At 48.0% G+C, this 19,798-nt stretch overlaps 9 protein-coding genes across 9 annotated transcripts; 5 read left to right on the top strand and 4 right to left on the bottom strand.

Moving 5' to 3' along the window:
• The first annotated feature begins 27 nt into the window (after positions 1-27).
• On the top strand, positions 28-831 carry TrAFT101_002368 (uncharacterized protein). The gene is made up of 2 exons (XM_024907564.2): positions 28-262; positions 336-831. The coding sequence occupies exons 1-2, from the start codon at positions 98-100 to the stop codon at positions 591-593; spliced, it is 423 nt and encodes a 140-aa protein (XP_024763445.2). The 5' UTR covers positions 28-97; the 3' UTR covers positions 594-831.
• A 274-nt stretch (positions 832-1,105) lies between these two features.
• TrAFT101_002369 (uncharacterized protein) lies at positions 1,106-2,807 on the top strand (the record flags this gene model as incomplete). The annotated part of the gene is made up of 4 exons (XM_024902319.2): positions 1,106-1,133; positions 1,257-1,867; positions 1,920-2,531; positions 2,588-2,807. The coding sequence occupies 4 exons, from the start codon at positions 1,106-1,108 to the stop codon at positions 2,711-2,713; spliced, it is 1,377 nt and encodes a 458-aa protein (XP_024763446.2). The 3' UTR covers positions 2,714-2,807.
• Positions 2,808-3,346: 539 nt separating this feature from the next.
• TrAFT101_002370 (uncharacterized protein) lies at positions 3,347-5,200 on the bottom strand. The gene has a single exon (XM_024907565.2). The coding sequence runs from the start codon at positions 5,002-5,004 to the stop codon at positions 3,448-3,450; it is 1,557 nt and encodes a 518-aa protein (XP_024763447.2). The 5' UTR covers positions 5,005-5,200; the 3' UTR covers positions 3,347-3,447.
• Positions 5,201-7,824: 2,624 nt separating this feature from the next.
• Positions 7,825-8,839, top strand: TrAFT101_002371 (uncharacterized protein). The gene is made up of 2 exons (XM_024901727.2): positions 7,825-8,227; positions 8,295-8,839. The coding sequence occupies exons 1-2, from the start codon at positions 7,954-7,956 to the stop codon at positions 8,693-8,695; spliced, it is 675 nt and encodes a 224-aa protein (XP_024763448.1). The 5' UTR covers positions 7,825-7,953; the 3' UTR covers positions 8,696-8,839.
• Positions 8,840-8,885: 46 nt separating this feature from the next.
• TrAFT101_002372 (uncharacterized protein) lies at positions 8,886-10,921 on the bottom strand (the record flags this gene model as incomplete). Its single annotated transcript, XM_024910507.2, has 5 exons — positions 8,886-9,094; positions 9,150-9,466; positions 9,518-9,789; positions 9,848-9,944; positions 10,017-10,921. 5 exons carry the CDS (start codon positions 10,919-10,921, stop codon positions 9,039-9,041), a joined length of 1,647 nt encoding a protein of 548 aa, XP_024763449.2. The 3' UTR covers positions 8,886-9,038.
• Positions 10,922-11,681: 760 nt separating this feature from the next.
• On the top strand, positions 11,682-12,723 carry TrAFT101_002373 (uncharacterized protein; the record flags this gene model as incomplete). Its single annotated transcript, XM_024899429.2, has 3 exons — positions 11,682-11,714; positions 11,777-12,196; positions 12,265-12,723. The coding sequence occupies 3 exons, from the start codon at positions 11,682-11,684 to the stop codon at positions 12,721-12,723; spliced, it is 912 nt and encodes a 303-aa protein (XP_024763450.2).
• A 26-nt stretch (positions 12,724-12,749) lies between these two features.
• Positions 12,750-14,870, bottom strand: TrAFT101_002374 (uncharacterized protein). Its single transcript, XM_024907566.2, has 2 exons — positions 12,859-14,870; positions 12,750-12,793 (listed from the first exon to the last, which is right to left on the bottom strand). The coding sequence occupies exon 1, from the start codon at positions 14,746-14,748 to the stop codon at positions 13,081-13,083; it is 1,668 nt and encodes a 555-aa protein (XP_024763451.2). The 5' UTR covers positions 14,749-14,870; the 3' UTR covers positions 12,750-12,793; positions 12,859-13,080.
• Positions 14,871-15,698: 828 nt separating this feature from the next.
• Positions 15,699-16,584, top strand: TrAFT101_002375 (uncharacterized protein; the record flags this gene model as incomplete). The annotated part of the gene is made up of 2 exons (XM_066126586.1): positions 15,699-15,821; positions 16,006-16,584. The coding sequence occupies 2 exons, from the start codon at positions 15,699-15,701 to the stop codon at positions 16,582-16,584; spliced, it is 702 nt and encodes a 233-aa protein (XP_065982690.1).
• Positions 16,585-16,626: 42 nt separating this feature from the next.
• Positions 16,627-19,750, bottom strand: MCM2 (MCM DNA helicase complex subunit). Its single transcript, XM_024899340.2, has 3 exons — positions 19,663-19,750; positions 17,246-19,610; positions 16,627-17,169 (listed from the first exon to the last, which is right to left on the bottom strand). The coding sequence occupies exons 1-3, from the start codon at positions 19,665-19,667 to the stop codon at positions 16,921-16,923; spliced, it is 2,619 nt and encodes an 872-aa protein (XP_024763453.2). The 5' UTR covers positions 19,668-19,750; the 3' UTR covers positions 16,627-16,920.
• Positions 19,751-19,798: the final 48 nt, after the last annotated feature.

Raw genomic sequence — 19,798 nt, forward strand, 5'->3', positions numbered from 1 at the left:
TGATCACTTTGACTCTGGGCAGCGCTACCGTCTTTTGTTCGATATACGACATATCCTGCTCCCACTACACTACGAATAGCCTTACCGCAGCATTACGATGCAGCGTGACACGTCCCACGAAAGCGCCCCAGATCCGGGCCAGCCCGCGCCTAATTCAGACTCGAGCTCTGCTTCCGCCGACAATCTACTCCAGGATCATACGCTCCCCCAACGCAATGGCGTAAATGCTTCATGTGAAGCCTGCCAGATGAGCAAAACAGAAGTATACTCGATTTTTGTCCTCTCATTGCCTGTCTATCTTCCAAGGCTGTAGCAAAACTAATCTATCTTTTTAGTGTAGCGGAGACCAGCCCAGATGTCTCTCATGTGCTCAGCAAGATATCAATTGTCATTATGCATCTGCTGAGATTGAAACAGAAGTGCTAATGAGAAATCTCCTAGAGGAGAGGAAGAAGGGTCTCGAGTATCAGTATTTCTTCAATGCTGTTAAAAATATGCCGGAGGAGGAATCTCAGGCAGTTTATCGCTTGATACGGCAACGTGCCGATATAAAGACTGTGGTACGCCAAATTAAAGAAGGAAACCTTTCATAGCTCCGTCAATATTGTCGGCTAGTTTGATAAGCATCTGCTCAAATCTCCCATCTAATCCTTGGTATTCAGGACTTTACAATCTCATTGAGAAAACTGTCACACTTATTTTTCCACCAACCACTCTTTCTCTATGGTTTCAACTATCACTTTCTCTTACCATTCTGTGGAGAGGCACCTCGCAAGCTATTGGCTTCACCGCTACTTTTAACTAGATTTAAAATAGTCATCTGTTTTCTAGCCGCTTCTGTGACTTCTGTGATCATTATTCTCTCCACTATTGTTACAAAAGATCTTCATCAACCAACAGCAATCACAGCGGTACTCCCTAGTATCTTGTGTAATCAATTACTCTGCATAGATGCCACACCTATCTGATAGCCGCTCCACTCAAAACCTGTCTTTGCTGCCGCATTGCAGAGGATGGTCCACTTCTCCGCATTAAGATTGGAGATGAACCATAGCCGGATCCTCAATGCCCAGTAACCTAGCGTGAGGCTAAGCTGAATAGCCGGATGAATCGAGTCGGGTCTTTAAACATTGGTGATCCGTTATAACTTCCTATGAATATATATATATATATATATATATATATATATCATGGCGATATTTAGCATCCGACATCCTCTCTATGCTTATGCTGGTCATCATCTTCTCTTGTCCTAGTGACAGCTAGCAAAATGGCTATTCTCAGCAAACTAGTGTTTTGGGGAGCTCTATTTCTTTCAGTGTATCCCATTGATGCCCATAAGACTATACTTGAAAGACCAAAGCTTCAATGGGGCCCCAAAACGCCAGGGCGGCCGTTCCCACACTCTCCTAATCGCCACAAGACATGTCATGTTTCAAGCTCTTCTCATCCTAAGAACCAAAAGAATATCGACAATGCTCCCGAGATTTTCAAAGCCTTCAAAGAATGTAATAGAGGTGGCCGCGTGGTACTGGATGGCAGTTACACTATTGCTTCCCCTCTGGATCTTACATTTCTGGAGGCTGTAGATGTTGTTCTCACCGGCACCATAAAATTTTCCGACGACATTGACTATTGGGTGGTGAACTCATTCAAGTATGCCTTCCAAAATTCATCGGCCTTTTGGCGTTTTGGAGGGAAGGATGTCAACATCTACGGAGGGGGACACGGTTTAATTGACGGAAACGGCCAGGCTTGGTATGATGCATTTGCAACTAATCCTACTCTTTTGCGACCTATCCTGTTTGTTCTAGACGGACTCAAATCAGGTTCTGTCACGGGCCTCAAAATGCGAAACTCTCCTGATGTAAGTAAATGTACGTATACAGAGAAAGAAAGAAGTCACTGACTGCATACAGTGGTTTAACCTTATCGCTAATAGCACCGATATCCTTGTCAGCGATATTGATATCGCAGTGCGTAGCGAGAGCAGCAATCCGGCCAAGAACGGTGATGGATGGGACACTTTTAGAAGCAATCGCGTCGTTATACAAAACTCGCATGTTAATAACAGCGATGACTGCGTGTCTTTCAAGCCCAACAGCACCAATATCATCGTCCAAGGCTTGCAGTGCAATGGCTCACACGGCATCTCAGTCGGCTCTCTTGGTCAATATCCCACAGAATACGACATAGTTGAGAACGTATACGTATACAACATCTCAATGTCCAATGCTAGCGACGGCGCTCGTATTAAGGTATGGCCTGGTACAGATACTCCATTTCAACCTGGCCTATCAGGAGGCGGAGGAGCGGGATACGTGAAAAATGTCACTTATGACACGTTTTACAACGACAACAACGATTGGGCTATCGAGATCAACCAGTGCTATGGCCAAAGCAACCAGAGTATTTGCGATAAGTATCCTTCCAACATGACCATCAGCGATGTCTTATTTAAAAACATGTGGGGAACAACATCGTCCAAACATGATCCTGACGTGGGGACCCTGACATGCTCATCTCCCGAGGTAAGTACCCAGACATTGAAAGTGAAATAGACCTGAGTTAACATAATACCTTAAAGAAATGTATAAACATTGCTGCTCAAAATATCTCGGTGGCTAATCCCAGTGGCAAAACGCCTCAATGGATCTGTACCAACATGGATGATAGCCTTCTGGATATAAACTGCGTCTCAGCCAGCTCTTAAATGTCATATTGAATACTTTGATGAAAGTGGCTTTACATAATGTGTTTCAGAAGAATAGAAGCAATTCCTAAAAATCTTCAAAGTTACATCTTTTATTACATGCCGAAAATATAGAAGTATTGCGTTCAATGATAAATGGATGTGACATAAATATGATCAATTGGACCAAGTGTAATGTAGATTTCGTCTGGTGCGGTGTTTCACTTTCATCCACACAATGGCAATCCAGGCCGGTTACTACTAAATGCTCGCTAACTACCGTTTCCGCCCTAATAAGCTCTATTGACTGGTTTATGTAGTTACGCCCATTTCGCTTACTGCAGCTGCTTGCTGCGGAAAACAATGCTTGCTGCGGAAAACAATTCGCTGCTGATTTACGACCATAGTTATGTTCAAATTTCACTTAAGATGGTTTCACTATTAATACTAGTAGCGATAAATATCACTGCTATTATTTGCGATAGAATAGCCTTGTATATTGATCAACCGCAAGTATACATCTCGTGCTGAGGACTCCAGTTCACTGTGTACCAAGCCCCATGGCTATCTGATCAAGAGACTAGAACACGGCCGCAATACACAAGATTTTGTTCATCAATTTTTAATTATTATCATTAAATACTGTATTATTTTGACCTCTTGAAGGGGTTTTGTCTCCAAGGTAGAAGAGGGTTATGTCATAAAAGAGTTGAATATATAAGCGCAGCCGCCATTGTATTTACACATCAGCCACTTTACCGGCCGATATACTTCAGCTCAAGATACCTCGCTGGTACGTAGGTAATTGCTGTTACCACAAAGGTAAACTCGTTGGCAACATCACCACCATACTCGCCAATGAGTTTCGCGAGAGGTCCAACGAACCACGTTTCATCCATACCCATGCACCAGCAAATTACACCAAGAAGAAAAGCAACGGAGGCTCCAATACCCACGGGTAGTCGTGCAGGGTCATTCCAGCCTTCCAGGTCATAGTTGTCAAAGTTGCCTTTTCGGAAGATGAAGTGCTCCTCAAACAAGATGACACCATAGCTCGTGCACCAATATCCAAGAAGACTCAAAAAGTTCTGCAGGTAAGCATTCAGCTGCTCTCTGCCACCAAGAGCTAAAGCCAGAATGCAGAGAAAGCAGAATATGGTCCAGATAAACCGCGGAACGAGAGCAAAGGGTCGTGATAATTGCTGAAACGAAATAGCAGCACTGTAAATGCTGATAACGTTGGTGTTGATGCCAGAGAGCACGAGCAGGGTAAGCAGGAACTTGGCAAATCCTCTCGGATAGAGCATAGTTTGGATCAGATAGCCTAGTCCTTCCTCATATGCAGCCGCCCAGTCAGGCTTGGAGCCCAGAGCTGAGGCAACAACACAGCCAGCAACCATACCGATAGAGGTTGGAATTGCAATGCCAAAAGTAGTCATGAGGAAGACCTTGAGCCGGCTAACATTCGCCGGATAGTGAACGTAATAGTCGCTGACCATGGTGCACCAGGAAGCGCTTGAGCCATACACAATGGCCAACAAGCTGAGGACGGCACCAGTAAGTGTAGATCCAGTGGCAGTCGGAGGCGAAGAGTTGTCCGCATATTTGCCAGTTTCGCCGAAGATGATGAGGAAAATAACGAAAAAGATGATCCAGGCATATCTCTCATACACCAGAATAGCATTCAAACCAATGAATGATATGACGAGAGCAACGACAGCAAGAATGACGATACCAAGGATTAGTGAGACATGGCCGTCAGACACGGCAGTCAAGGCCAGACCACCTGTGATACACGACACTGCCGCCCAGCCCATCTGCTGGATACTGTTGAGCAGCGCAATGACTTTGTTTGGCCACCAGCCAAAGCTGTATCGGCTCACGCTGATCTGTCGTAATCCGGTCGCGGCTCCAAAAGTCGCACAGTAGCCGGTGATGGCGCCACCAAGGATCGAAGCAAAGATTGTAACAACAATGGCCTGTTTGAGGCTCAATCCAAACTGGGCGCCGAGGAAGCCAGTCGCAAAGCAAGACGTATTCATAGTCCCGCTAGCCCAGAGCAGGGCCATTGTCAGTTCCTCGATCCATGGGACTGGCTTTTTGTCTTCCTCCAGTTTGCGGTTGATGGCTTCAGATTCGATTCCAAGCTTCTTGTCCATATGCGCCTCTAGCTTGCGAAGACGGAACAGCAGCCCGCTTGATGGTCCAGTAGCCAGCTCCGTAGAAGTGTCGTCAGAAACATTGGCCACGGGATCTTTTTCGTCAACATGATGGCCAGCTGGCCTGTGGCCAATCTCTGGGTCGTACTCCATCCTGTGAGTTGTCCGGCCGCAGCACTCTGGGGGAAATAGTTGCAGGTGTGCACTTTTTCTCCTGCTGGAGCCTTGGATGGGTGCGGAGCCGTACCTTTTTAACAATATTTTTTTTTCTTCTTCTTCTTCTTCTTCTCTCTCCAGATAAGACGGGCCGTGGGGTCCCAGTTTTTAGCGGTGCCTTTTGCGCGCCACCTCACGCGACCTTTTAAAGATGGTACAAAGTAGGCTTATCTTCATGCACTACCGAGTCCGTCCCTGGCCAGCTAGTAGAGCCGAGCTGCCTTTCCCGTAGCGAGTTCAGAAAGCTGGACCCTTGCCACGTTACGGAGCACATACTGGGATGAGTATGAGACGTACGCTAGTCATTGGCATTGCGGGGTGGAGTACGAGGAACGCGGTGCTACCATTGTCTTACTCTCGCCCATCGAGGGGCCACGGAATGTATGGCAAATACCTCTGCTCCGTAAGCTGCTCTGTGGACTGGACTGGACTACTCTGCATGTACTGAATGGCACGGACATGTTCTTCCGGCGGCCAGATAGCATGCTGCAGCCTATCGCTCTGTTTCATGCCTATCTCAAAGATCTTTCAATGCAGCTATCTCTCATAAATCCTCACTTCATTCATTCATCTCCAGTTGATATCAAATTGGGCACTAGTGGCTAAAATTCGAAGGCTAAGAGGATAATAGCACCGCACTACGGCACGGCTATCCGATATTCGGTGGGTAAGTCGCTCCCAGTTGGCTGGGAAAAAAATTGCGTCGGTCAAGCTTCCGGGCACTAGAGCTGGTGGTGGCAATCTTAGTCGAGATCTTTTGTAAGAGCGCGGAGTACTCCGCGTATCACTATATCTGCCCAGGCAAACGAGGATTTCGACGGCATCGAGCACTAACGACATCGTAAAGAAGAGTTAGACGCCAGCGTGCCATGTGTATTACGGCATCGAAATAGTTAGACCATCATCGGCCGGCTCCGTCGTCGTCCTGCAATGATTGCGTGTTGCTGCCCCCCCGGCCCTCGTTCAAATGGCCATTTCAGAGATGCTAAGGTATAGTTTGACACATTTTTATCAAGACAGCCGGCGGGGAGAACATGAATATGGCGCATGGCCTTGCCGGTAGCCTGTTCGTCGTCATTCTTCTTCCACATAGTACTCCCATTATCTTTCATGAGAGGGTCGAGATCCCTGAAGTCCACTCGGATACGGAAATTCTGTTTTGCTCCGAGGACTCGCGCTAGTTTCGTATTCTGACAACGGCATCAGTCTGGGGTTGTGTTAGTCGATGCTGACGTTAGTTCAAACCCACAAGCTGGATACCGTGATATATTCTGTGGGACATGTGATATGTGCCATTACCTAATAATAAAAGTGAAAATAGCTCTTTATTTTATATTATGGAGTACAAGCTGTCATTATAAAGCCTTTATCGACTGACTAACTTGCCGGGTCCATGTCCCTCTCCTGCAAGTGAGAGAGTTATCGCCTGGACAAAGAGATGCAAAAATGTGAATTTAAGCTAATCTCAATAAACAGCTTTTTCGAAGTAGGATTTAATAATAATCCATTTAATTATAACACCAAGATTGATATATATCCAGACCAAGCCTCGATCATGGATCTTATCCATATATACAAATATTAGATGGTGTTCTCTCTCTTTGGCTGAGACCCCCCTAGCCTAAATCAGCACAATCGTTGAGCCTTACAGCTCTGCCCTTGTAGGTCAAGTATATATCATAGTGATACTAATAATATATATATATATATATGTATGTATAAGGCCAAGCATAAATTTAACAATTACATGCATAAATAAAGAAACGTGCTGACCAATGGTCAGTTCTTTATCACGGAATTCCATAAGACAGGAATGATCTACTCTCTTATATTCTACGTATTCCTTTAAAGACATTTTTAACCAATAGTTCAAAAATATATATAAAAATCATGGTTTCAACTAACCGCTAAAGCATTCTCGTCATTTTTCAATATACCAATCCCTTACCTAGATGAGAAAACGCCCTCCCGAAGATCTGAAGCGAAGAGATGATTGACTCGTGAGCGGTAGTTTCGGAGAAGGAAATGAAATAAAATGCATTTTATTCTCGAATAAATCATCGTCGGTTAAATCTTTCATGGCAGTGCCTGCAGCGATACTTCTACTAATGAGAAAAGTCATACTCAAAATCTTCGGATATAACGGTATCTAGTGAGATAACGACTGGAATCAAATGCAATTAGCTATTTGAGAAATTAATGTTATGCAAGGGTGTTTCAGGCACATTGCACATGAGAGAAATAAAGCGATCACTTGAAGAATGAAAAGAGCATGTTAGGTGCTACTTTAAAATATTGTTTAGTACGGCGATGTGTGCAATTTTGATCCAAGAGTTGACCAAGCATACAAAACACACCACTCCTTCTAAGTGATATAAGCAGGCAGAGTGAAAATTTTATACATCCAACCGCAATGCTTCATTAGTATCCAAGTGCCAGATGACAATGGTACCGGTACTATCTGAAGGTTTTCGCAACGTAGACACGAGATAGAGAAAACTATGATATACGCCACCATTGACAAATTGAAAACTTGAAAGATATCACATACGATTTGTATTGAAACGTTACAAAGCTGATTGCGCAAAACACCAAACTGGCCATGCAAACCATCCGTCACATCGCAGCTTTGCTAGCGCCGGCCTACAATTGTGGAGGCGTTCATGCTACGCGTATGCTTGGCGGGACCAGCATGAGCTCCATGCCAGTAGCGCCAGATCTGCGGTGCAGATATCGGTAGCTTCAATTTGGCCATGTGCCTTCATCTCTAGCCTCAAACTGCCACCTTTCCGCCTGCATCGTGAGCCACGCGGCCATTCAAGCTTCTGGATCCGACGCCACAATATCTAAACCACACAGTCTCCATCTCCATCACCACAACTCGCCATGGGCATCATTCGCAAGGCCGCCATTGGGGTGACCGCCGGCACAGCCGCAGCAGTCGGCTACATCCGCCTGTCGACGAGCATCATCACGCCCATTCCTCTCAACGATGCGCTGTATAGCTCCGGCGTATACAAGAAGCATAACCCGCATCGGAACGCAGCTACCAACGATATTTGCGTCAAGACAATCCCTCTCAACCGCATCCGCCCAGAGCTGCTTCAGAAGGAGGGCGACCTCGCTCTAGAGTTTTGCCGTGGCGTATGGAGCGGCTGGGGTGAGCATCCTTGAAGCTGAAACTCTCATTATTGCAGTGATGGCGTTTTGTTGCTAACACTCGACAGGTTACGAAATACAGCGACGTTTTCTGCACCGCAAATGGTACAGCCCTGAGACGTCGTCACAGCTGTGGACTCGGGAGCAACTCGCCGCCTCCAGCTACGAGCCCGGCACACGTCTGACGGACCATTTTGAAGTTGTGGATCGCACGCCCGACGAAGTCATTGTCCGCTGTGGCGATTCTCCTCGCAACAGCGGCCCGCGGCCTTCTGACGGCTTGTTCGCTATTGGCGCCACCGTCGATCAAGACGCTCAGGTTGCGCGATTGACGCTCAAGAGCTGTCTCTTCCATAGCGATCGCAAGGTGGAGGGCGATAAAGGGCCCATGCCGGACTGGATGGAAAGACTTCACCAGTGGTATGCGCGCATTTGGATGGTCAGTGGAAGCCGCCGGCTGATCCGGTAATAGAATCGTGTGCATCGAAAAGGAGAGGGGTGTTGTTGGACAATTACGCCATATTTGGGCGCCATTGCTTCTGTAGCCGCAATAAGTAGCTAATTCATGATAATGCTTGTATATGTTGGGCAGGCTCTTCAGCCCATTTCGCCATCATTCATTCACTAGAGATTCCGTAGGTCATTGAGATGCAGTGGTCCGTTGATACTCTGCGTGTTTATTAGACTATACGCTTCCTCACCTCAGTTTTATGGTCAGTCATCCGGCGGTCTACTTAAAGCTAAAGAGAAAAATCATCCATTTCCGCTACTAGAATTCCACTATTATAACAGGTTCATTCATTCAGATGCCACTAAATAGCGGCAGCAAGCATTGCCTCTTTAGACTGCAAAATGGATAAATACACACCTGTATAGCTCCATTAGAGTCCAATACACAAAAAGGTTTTGACCAGCTCACTTACCCGCTACCCGCCACCTCGGCTGGATGTGCTGAAGAAGCCACTTTAATGTTCCAAGTCTTTCTTCGAGTTGTTCATTTGGGGTCCCCCGACCCATTTCGATGGTCGCCAGTGCTGCTTGATAGAGCACTTGGATGAGAAACACTGGGTACTCCTCATCCAAGCTTCTTCCCTCTTCTGCATCCTTGCGCATACAAAATGCCATTTGCGTCAACATCTCCAGGACACGTCGCGACTCTGGAAACATATGAGTGTATGCTTCTTCGGTTGAGCTGATACGCACTCGTCGCCAGTGGTACTCTTGGAGCAGCAATATGGCACTAATCAAGAGTCAACCCCGGCCATATACCTCCGCAGTTGATAGGACCTACCAATACGAAACTGCAGCTTGACAGCAAGTTACCAAATCGCGAAATTCAAATTCCGTCTTGGTTACTGATACTAGTGCCTCAATTGTACGGCGTAGCTGTGCACTTTCCTTGCCCACATTGACCGATTCAACTCCCTCATCCTGCGTAGAAAGAGAAGAGAGAAGATTGAGAGCCTGGTTGACCAAATACGTGGCTTGGGCTAATCTGGCGAATGGGCCCATCTTGAGACTAAATGCAGCAGATATTTTAATGTTGTCTTGGGGCCTTGCTGTCTAAAAGGGATCTGGTTAACCATGTTCTTTGTTGGTATGGTCATCGAAAATTTCTTACGGCACCCAAAAAATTTTGATCATCCACCGGGAGATAATCATCGTACGCTGGATCTTTCGTTGTTAGGCATCTTGAAGGGTTTCCGAGATTTAGAAATCTGCGTTCAGTGTTAGTGGTCGCAACATTCTGCAGACAATGATCTCCGTGCTGCCATCGAAGAATAGCGTACCGATCTAATATGAGTACTCCCCACCAGACTCTCCTCATTTCTTCTATTTCCATCCAAGGCTTGCCCAAGTTCCCTTCTCCAGTCAAATTTACCATCAACTTATCCAAGCCCAGAGCAACACCGTACCTAGCACAACTTCCAACGGTCATATATGCAGCCGGGTAAATTGCATTCCCAATCTCATAGACGGCAATCAGCAGAGCCGACTGCAAAATACAAATAGACATGGTTCCAGTGGCTTCTACTTTAGCGTAGAATTCTTTAACCATCTTGTAGAGCGTCCTTTTCCCATCGTCCTCGTATGAAGGCGCGGGTGTGCAGTACAGTTTCATACATAAGCACATTAGGATGCCTTCAGTCCGCCGTGGAGATAGTGGGTTGAGTGCAATGTTGAAAAAGTTCTTTCGGAAGATCACTGGCGTCCATATGACAGCTTGAGAAGAAAACGTGGTATAAGTATCACGAATCTGTCCAAAGTCTCCGACCTGAGCAGCAACATCCTTAGGGATGCCAATATTAACACGTGGAATCTCTAAGTGTGCGTCGCGGAAAATCCCAGGTGCAATGAATTGAATAGCTGTGGCCGTAGCAAATGACTGGGCTATGCCCGCCGTAGCATGAGAAGCTTCCAAGGATAACTCTCGATCCAGTGAAACCGACTCACTGCTGCGGGTAACCCTGCTTGTTATTGAGTCGTCTCTCGCCGGCGCAATGGTTTGAGGTGTCTCGCTCGATTGTGGTAGCACAACGTATTTCTGGGCTCGGCGTGTTGGATAGCTGCATTCTACTCCCTTGCGGATACATAGCTGGCATGCTGGTAGAGATTTGTCGCAGCGTCTCTTGCTGTGGCGGCAGGGGAAGCAAGCGGTCCGCGTGTAGCGGCCTGCGCCCTTCGTGGGATCCATTGGAAGAAAAGATGGACGTTGAACCAAGAGGACAAGAGTGAGTTGCGGGATGGAGCGGCAGTTGCGGTGATTAAGCATTCATTGGCCGCCACATTCCGATATTGCCGCCGAAACCCGCCAGCAAACCGCAAGAAGTTTGCTAGCGATTTGTCGTTGCGTAGTAATCCACCAAGGATCCAGTGGAAGTTGACTGCAGTTTAGCACAGGAATACCTGGCGTAGCTACAGAGTTTTCAAATAGGGAGTGTTTCCAGAGCTGAAAGATTCGTCAATGACGCTGCCTAACATGCAAAGAACTTACATTTCATGCCATTTCATAGAAGCTAGAGACCCCTTAGTAATTCGATTACTTATCTAATCCACCACTTTACGTTGGGGGTGATGGTCGTTCCAGTAGTAATACATGGTGGAAACAAACGTCTAGAGATAACAGAGATAGTGCCACTTTTACATCTTGCTCATGTCTGACTTACATGAGCAAAAATCATCGTCCTGTACTTTCTATTATGATTTATCAGCAGGCGGCCATTTCACTTCGCCCGCGATGCGGTTCCACCACGAAGTAGACATGCTGCATCAAGGGTATACCGGATGCCACGAGAGATATTTAAAGTTGTAGCTATTCCCCTGAGTGTTCATCTCAATTTCCTTAGCAGATCATGGCTTAGAAGTGGTTATTATTATTATTATTATTTTTATTTTTAATAATCACAGCATCAAGATTTATTACAAGGTTTCAAGAAGAGTCACTTTCGACAGACATGGCCGCCATCAAGAAAGTTGCAGTGTTGGGTGTGAGTTTGTTCGATAAACCTTTGGTCCAACAGAGGTTTCAGCAAAGCTAACAAAGGATCAGGGCTCTGGAAACATTGGACCTTCCATCATCAAAGCCCTTTTGAATTCCAACTTTGAGGTTACTGCTATTACGCGACTCGAGTCCCAAGCCACCTTTGTGGATGGAGTCGACGTGAAAAGAGTTGACATTACCTCCAAGGAAGCAGTCCAGCATGTCCTACAAGGCCACGATGCCTTGGTTTCTGCAATCTCCCCAGCAGCGCTTGATGACCAAAAAACAATCGTCGACGCTGCCGTTGCTGCCAAAGTCCAACGATTTCTTCCGTCCGAATTCGGCGTCGATAATCGGCGTACCGATGAAAAAGATATGGGCTGGATGGTAGTCAATAAAGTCAAGCTGAATGAATATTTGGATGAAGTTGCTGCGAAAAACAAGTGGTTCAGTTGGACAGGGGTAGCATGTGGCTTTTTCTTTGACTGGGTAAGGCCGTAATCATCCATGAAGTTATTCCACAAATGGGAACAATGAACTAATGAATTGGAGAAAAGGGCATTCAAACTCAATATATACTCGGAATCAACGCAAGAGCGAAGACTGGAGAAACCATCGACTCCGGCAACAAGCGCTGGGCGGCTACAAACACCTACTATGTTGGTGAGACTGTTGCTGCCATTTTGAAGAAGCCGGAAGAAACGGCAAACAAGTTTATGACTGTCTTTTCTTTTGAAACTACTCAAAATGAGGCTTTGAAGATCTTTGAAGAGGAATCTGGCACCAAGTTCCAGGTCAGTCATGTCAAAGGCAGTGATTTGTTACAAGCAGCAACTGCCAGTGTCGCAAAGGGGGAATACAAGCAGTCGATTGGCCCTTATGTGCAGTATACCTTTTTTGCAGATGGTGTCAGGATCCCTGTCGACCTTGAGGCGAATGACTGCGAGCTACTGGGCATCAAAGACAAGGCTGGTTTACGAGATAGCATCAAGAGAGAGCTCAGTCTGCTCAACTAGATAACAATGGTGCAAAGAAATTGTTTCATGCACATGGCTCTTAAGAGTGAAGATGGCCTGATGAAGTTATCTTACCCGATAGTCGTTAGAATATGTACTTTGAACACTACATTGAAAAATAGTTGGTATGCTTACCAACCTGGGAAATCCAAGTCTTGTGGCTAATGAGTTGTCACTTGTTTCGAGAATTCAATTTGACGTAACACGCTAGAGCAAATTCTGTGCATTTCCTCCTCGTTTCACATTCATTTTATCCAACTTTAAATCGGACCATGTATGTAAATATTTCGTATTCTCGAATTAAAGATTCCGGGGTATTAATATATTACGCAAAAACTTCGTGGTATTGTCATTAGCTCAAAGCCCATAGCCGTTAATGTTCCAAAAGAAATCAGGATTCACAAGTTGATCTATATCGTTGTACGGGAGGCCAAAGAATTGATCTGTAAAGTTGCCCGTGCCAAACGCATCTTCCAAAAGCATCGGCGGGATCCCTGGTGCTTCTCCAACGGGAGTCGTCGGGTCATTCTTCAGTATCTCGCCCAAGGCCGAAGCAAACATTTCCTTTCCTTTTTGATGTAGGAAAACAAGCGAGCGAGCGGTTTTCAAGGCATCCTGCGTTGCCTCGGTGTTGTAGACAGCAGTAATGTCTTGAAGACACTGCATCGCACCTCGCAGCTGAGAGATTGAAGATACAGTGTCTATGGCAAGCAGGACACAAACGATCTGGAATGGCACATAGATCATCTGGTGCCAAGGTGCTCGAGCGGCCAACACTGCTTGAGCGGCCTGAATGCCATTTGACGTTAGCATCAGTACTTGCTGGAGTACGGATTCTGGCAGGGCAACCTCCATCGATCGTAGGCGGCGACAGAGACAGAGCGCCAGATTGCACTGAGCGAGAACTGAAGGCGGGCTGGAGTGCACACGGCTCAACACCACCCGCAGAGCACACTCCAGCTCAAGCGTTGTGGGCTTTCTCTGCGGATCAAGCTCTACCGAGAAGGGGAGCAGCTCTATGATTTCACACGTATAGTCGCCTTCTCGCGCTGAAGAAACTGCCGTGCTGATGTTCGGGAGGGCCACGCGAGTGAGGCCCATGTCGAACGACATCCACACGTTGAGGTGCTGCGCAATGGCCACGATTCTCTTCCTCATTTCCATGCCAACTGCCTGAGGCGCGGACGGGAGCACCGCTTTCCCAGGCGACTCGACGTTGAAGCCGGCTGCGTCTATCATGTGCATCAACGTGCAACTGGCCATCCAAGCAGTATACTGGCTCCCCGCGACTCGCAGGTAAGTAACTCGCAGCAGCCATGCGGTGATGCTGTCTGTCGTCGGAGGATCGGACAGCGTCCTCTCCAGCAGACGCTTTGCCAGCTCTACCAGCGCAGATTCGGCAGCGTCGGCAGCGTCGGTCTGTGTCTGTGAGAAGAGGCATCCCAGCGCGCCGATGCTGCATAGTATGGCGTCCTGCGCCTGAGTGGCGTCTTGAACCGTCCACCGCCGTCGTATGCCGTCTTCTACTGCTTTGCGATCGACGAAGCCATAGACTGTGTCAATCTTTTGGAAATAGACGGCCGCCAAGTCCTCCAGCCTCTTTTGCGACACCACGTCTGTGATGGACTGGAACGACGGCGTCGGCAGAGTCTGCCGCGATCCCAGAAAGGCGTTCCAGGCAAAGCTCAGCATGCGAGGATTCCTCTTCGGATCCAGCCTCAGCGCCAGCGTCCGCACAAACGCAGGACACGAGTTTGCCTCGACGGACCGGGCCTGGATATGCGGGCTCGCCGTGCATGGAAACTCGTCGTGAGAAGACTTTGCGCTGGACCGCGACGGCGTCAGCTCGCCGACCGGCCCCAGGTACTGCTCCACGTCCCGTCTCTTGCGGTATACATTGTAGGTGCACTCGTATTCAAACCGCACGCATGTTCCGCAAGGACGCGCGCCATCACACCGGCGCTTGAGGTCGCGGCAGGTCTGGCACGCAAGCTTCGACCGTTTGCGCCCTTCTTGCCGAGTCATGGCGGTCCTCAGCGGATGCAGGATCGTATCAATTATGTAATGGCAAATATCTCTTACTATTCTTTCTTTTCTTTTTTTTTTTTTTTTTCCCAAGCAAGAGGCCAACGTCCATCAAAAGCCACAAATGAAGGAGGCAAGGAATAAGGCACAATGGACTGGATTCATTCTGCGTCATGATGCCCACGCGGGGACTTTTGCTAAAATCGGATATAGCGTCGTAGCGGGAAAGACGGTAACGGACGGCTATCACGCATAGAACGGAAGTCGACTTATAACTTGTACGGCGAAACCAACATTTGCTGAGATGAGATGATGATTCACTGTGAAGGGAAATTTCCATTGTTAACCTTTTTCCTTAAAAAGGATCATATACTTTGTATATTGTATTCTATACGGAGTAGTATGTAAGGTGTATGTTCTTAGCCTCGCTGTATTACTCGAGTAGTGCCTGTACAAAGCAGTACTAAGAAACCAACCAAGAGGAATATTCGTGCATAGATATGTCAATTATGGACTTCGAAAAGGCAGTCTCAGGGTCCAAGGGAGATTTCGTGTCCGCTACAGAACAATCAACCCTTGGTTGTCAAAACGACGAGCTCAGGCCCAAAGATCCCCCAGATGGCGGTATTACTGCCTGGCTGCATCTTCTACTCATGCACATTGTCTTTTTCAACACTTGGGGAGTAGCAAATGGCTATGGAGCCTTTCAAGAATACTATGCCCAAATCGTTTGAGAGTCTCAGTCCTCAAATCTCCTTGGATAGGAAGTGTGCAGGTCTTCTTCCTATTCTCCATCGGCGTCACCGCAGGGCGTCTTACTGATGCTGGGCACTTTCGAGTCACTTTTGCATGTGGAGTTTTTCTCCAATTGCTAGGCATATTCATGACGTCTCTTTGCAAAACTTACTGGCAAATATTCTTCGCCCAAGCCATTTGCCTTGGCATCGGCAATGGCTTCTCGTTTTTGCTCATCATTGGCCATTCTCTCCCAGTACTTTAAGAAATATCGAGCCTTTGCTGTAGGTCTTTCTGCTGCAGGAGCCTCTGTGGGTGGTCTTGTATACCCCGTCACGGTAAACTGGCTCATCTTTCACGATGATGCTGGATTTGCAAGGACTTTACGAGCCATGGGTTTCATCATGCTTGCGACTTGCCTTGCTTGCTCTGGTTCAAACCTCGTCTGCCGCCACGCAAGACAGGCCAGAGGACCGATACATCTGCCTTTACTGACCTGCCATTTATCTTATTCTCCATAAGCATGTTTCTCAAATTCTGGGGTCTCTACTTTGCGCTTTTCTATCTGTGGACTTTTGCACGCCATACAATCGGCACCAAGGAACCCATAGACCTGGGCTCATGATTCTCAATGGAGTCGGCATCATTGGCCGCACTCTGCCGACTATTATTGCCGGCAGATGTGTTGGCATGCTCAATATGCTTATTCCAATGAGCTTTGCCCTCAGCTTCGTGATGTATTGCTGGGCAGCGGTAACATCAACTGCCGGTCTCTATGTGTTCGCCATTGTCTACAGGCTGATTGCAGCATCGCTACAAGCGCTATTCCCAGCCGTCTCGACAACCATGACTCCTGATCCCAGTAGGACCGGAACCCGTGTTGGAATGAATATGCGTTTCGTAAGCTTCTCGACGCTTACAGGTCCAGCCATTGGTGGCGCCATAATACAGGGACAGAAGGGGGGCTATTTGGGAGCACAGATGTTTGCAGCTTCTTGCATTGTTCTCGGTGCGCTTACGCCTTTAGGAGCAAGAATTGCAAAGGCCGGATTCAAGCTCAAAATAAAGGTACAGATTGCCACCTTGTGTATGTACATTTAGACAAATTCCAAGAAAAGAGTAGCATGAACGATTACTATCCTAATGAGATCTGTACCATATCCGATACAGCGAACAAGGTGTCCGGGAACATTCATGTATTGCAAGCTTTAATAATCCGACTATTTTCAAAAGCTCCCAAAATTACATGGTATACATGTTTGGATACGGCTGTGTAGCCATTATTGTAAAGTTCGTATCCATTGTTTTTTTTCCCTGTGCTATTTAATTCAATTCCAAACGCCATCAATACTCTAATCCAAGGCCTCATCATCTTCAGTAAACATGTCCATACATCCGTCCTCTTATCCCCATTATCACATTACAAAAACCAATTGATCAAGCCATCACAGCGTCTGGTCGCCGCTGGCTCGCTCCGCTACCTCCCTTCTTCGCACCCGGCCGGGCCAGCGTGTACTTGGCAAAGGCTCGCGCCAGAGCCTTCTTGCAGCTGACCTTTTGGCTGCCAACAAAACTCTCTACCGTAACAGCAATTGCTCGATCAATGTCTTGTGCTGAGCAGTATTCAGAAAGGCGCATTCGGCAGAACGCTTCGCTAATTCGAATGATGGCTTCAAGATGACGAACCTAAAACGCAGGTGTTAGTATCGCGCGATGCCAGATAAAGAATGTTAGTCTGTCAACTGATTAGACCTGAACTTACAGTGATCGGATAAGCTCCTGTTGCAAGAGATTCCCTTCGCATATCTGCGAAAAGTCGCGCTACTTTGTCTTCATCCATGTGGTAGAGTTTGGGGCTGCAGCGCTCTCGGGCATACAAGATGTATTTGCGCAATAACTCCTGCGGAATCTCCGTACCATCCCTCTGGCCTCTTGATGCACTAGTCTGCTGAGTGTCCATTGCGCTGTCTTGAGTTGTAGCGGCAGTACCATTTGCGTCTGGGCGAGCCTGTGACAAAGGATGGCTTCGCCCGTGAGAACCAACGATAAACCTCGCCAGCCGTTCGTCTTCAGACGGCTCTACCAAATCTCGCACAACGCACAAGATATCGAAACGCGACAAGATAGGTTCGGTCAGCTCCACGTTGGCCGAAAACGGAATCATTGAATTATATCGTCCTCCCATCGGATTGGCAGCAGCAATGATGCCGCACCGTGCCTGTAGCGTGGTCACAATACCTGCTTTGGATATAGAAATGGTCTGCTGTTCCATGGCTTCGTGAATCGATGTTCTGTCTTGGTCGTTCATCTTGTCGAACTCGTCGATGAGGCATGTGCCCCTATCCGCCAAGACGAGAGCGCCGCCTTCAAGCGTCCACTCACTTGTCAAGGGGTCTCGACGGACACTAGCCGTCAGACCAACAGCGCTGGCACCCTGACCAGTCGCAAACACGGCTCTGTGTGCTGTCTTCTCAACATACTTGAGGACTTGCGATTTAGCCGTTCCGGGGTCACCAAGAAGGAGCACGTTGATATCACCACGAACGTGATGTGCTCCTCGACCGGTCTTGGCAACACCACCAAAGAGAGATAGAGCAACCGCCGTCTTAATGTCAGTGTGTCCGTAAATGCTGGGGGCGATTGAATTGACAATTCGGTCCACAATATTGGGGTCGCGGGCCAGCTTTCGGATCTCCTGCTCATCCTCCTCGGTCAAGCGGAATCCAGCAAGCTGATCGTGGGTTTTGACGACGTTGTTGGCCTCAAGAATAGTAGCAAAAACAGGGAAGCCGTTGCGGTTGTTCAGTTGAGCGTCGTAGTTATTTCGGTACACACCCGTAACCTCAATCTCCTCGCCAGGCTTGGCCTTGTCAATGAGATCCCACAAAAGAATGACTTCTCTATGGCGGGGAAGACGTCCAGCAGGAACAGTGCCCGGCGACTCTTGCAGCGTGAGTCGTTGATAGTTGCGATAGACGGTCTTTTCCGAGTTCAGAGTAAAGGGGCCGCGAGACTGGCAGCTTTGGCAGAATGTGACCTTAACCTCGACATGTGACTCCTGTTGGAAAGGGCCCAGAGTCTCACCACACTTGCCACAGTCAAATTTGACATATTTGAGCTGAGGGAAGACACCACTCCGACGAGTAACAACACCGCTAACTCGCACAAGGCAGTTGAGATGCGATTGACGCAGTTGTCGGAGGGTATAGTGGACAGGCAGGTCAAAGATGCGGACGTGAATCTCGGAATGAATCCGTTCATAATCAGGGTAGTGCAGCAACACAACATCCATGGCTACTTCATCAAAGAGCTTGAGCATCTCTGCAGGAGCGTTGGCCAAGAAGTAGGCGAGGATGGCCTTGCTTTCGGCCAGGTGCTCGTACGAGACCTCCAAAGACTCTGCGTTGATTTCACCCAGAGTCCGAATCCGGTTGCCATAGACGGAAGAACCCGAGGCATCGATGTAGGATGTTAAAAACGCCTTGAATTCCCGCTTGATTGTCCGCTGGACTGGAGGCTGAGACACCCACTCTGTTAGATTAGAGGCCTTGACATCGCCCAGAGCTTCGAGAGAGAGCTCCTCCTCCATGATGTCAGCATCCATAGCATCGTCGGGGTCTTCGTCGTAGTGATGTCTTCGTCTACGAGGCTGCGCCGTCAGGTCGATATCGCCGTCATCGTCATCGCCGGGGAGGAATGCAGCGGGGATTCTTTGCCGACGGGCAACTTCTTTGTCTCGTCGATTCAGCTGGGCCTCCAGTCGCCGCCTCTCGCCCAGATCCATAGAGTCGTAATCGCCATCGTCATCCAATCCGGCGCCTTCGTATACATCATCCTCCCTATCTCTATAATCGGCCTCGAAACCTTCGCGGAACAGATCGACATCATCGTCCGCCATCTCGTCAATGTCATCAATGTCATCCTGGATCTCTGCCTCCTCCTCGATATCCTCGTCGTCTTCGACTCCATGCGCAAAGTTGAGAGGCCCCGGTGGAGACGAGGGCAGTGGGCTGGAGCTCAGGGCACCAGGCGTAGACACATCGTCGCCGTCAGGGCGAGAGCGCTTGCGGCCTGACCGCGGGGCAGAGCCACGATTGCCAGATGCAGGGTGATCACGAAGCGGAGAACTGGTGCTGAAAGTTAGAAGAGACGTGTGGCGGATAGAGTCAATCGGCATACCTCATAGCGGCGGCTACCAATGGCTTCACGCTGGACGGCGGCGGCTGCTTTGGGGGTTTGCAGCTTGAAGAAAGAAAAGCGAAATCTGGCGACGCAGCTCCTTTGTGCCTTGTCGGTGGGGGCAACGAGATTAGGG

The sequence above is a fragment of the Trichoderma asperellum genome, chromosome 2, assembly GCF_020647865.1.
Source record: "Trichoderma asperellum chromosome 2, complete sequence".
NCBI lineage: Eukaryota > Fungi > Ascomycota > Sordariomycetes > Hypocreales > Hypocreaceae > Trichoderma > Trichoderma asperellum.

Excerpts from the sequence above, each read along its gene's own strand:
- TrAFT101_002368 (XM_024907564.2), top strand. The coding sequence starts at position 98 with ATGCAGCGTGACACGTCCCACGAAAGCGCCCCAGATCCGGGCCAGCCC. Across the intron at positions 263-335 it reads GCCAGATGAGCAAAACAGAA|TGTAGCGGAGACCAGCCCAG; the intron begins GTATACTCGATT and ends CTATCTTTTTAG.
- TrAFT101_002370 (XM_024907565.2), bottom strand. The coding sequence starts at position 5,004 with ATGGAGTACGACCCAGAGATTGGCCACAGGCCAGCTGGCCATCATGTT.
- TrAFT101_002371 (XM_024901727.2), top strand. The coding sequence starts at position 7,954 with ATGGGCATCATTCGCAAGGCCGCCATTGGGGTGACCGCCGGCACAGCC. Across the intron at positions 8,228-8,294 it reads TGGCGTATGGAGCGGCTGGG|GTTACGAAATACAGCGACGT; the intron begins GTGAGCATCCTT and ends AACACTCGACAG.
- TrAFT101_002374 (XM_024907566.2), bottom strand. The coding sequence starts at position 14,748 with ATGACTCGGCAAGAAGGGCGCAAACGGTCGAAGCTTGCGTGCCAGACC.
- MCM2 (XM_024899340.2), bottom strand. Across the intron at positions 17,170-17,245 it reads CAGGAGCTTATCCGATCACT|GTTCGTCATCTTGAAGCCAT; the intron begins GTAAGTTCAGGT and ends CCTGCGTTTTAG.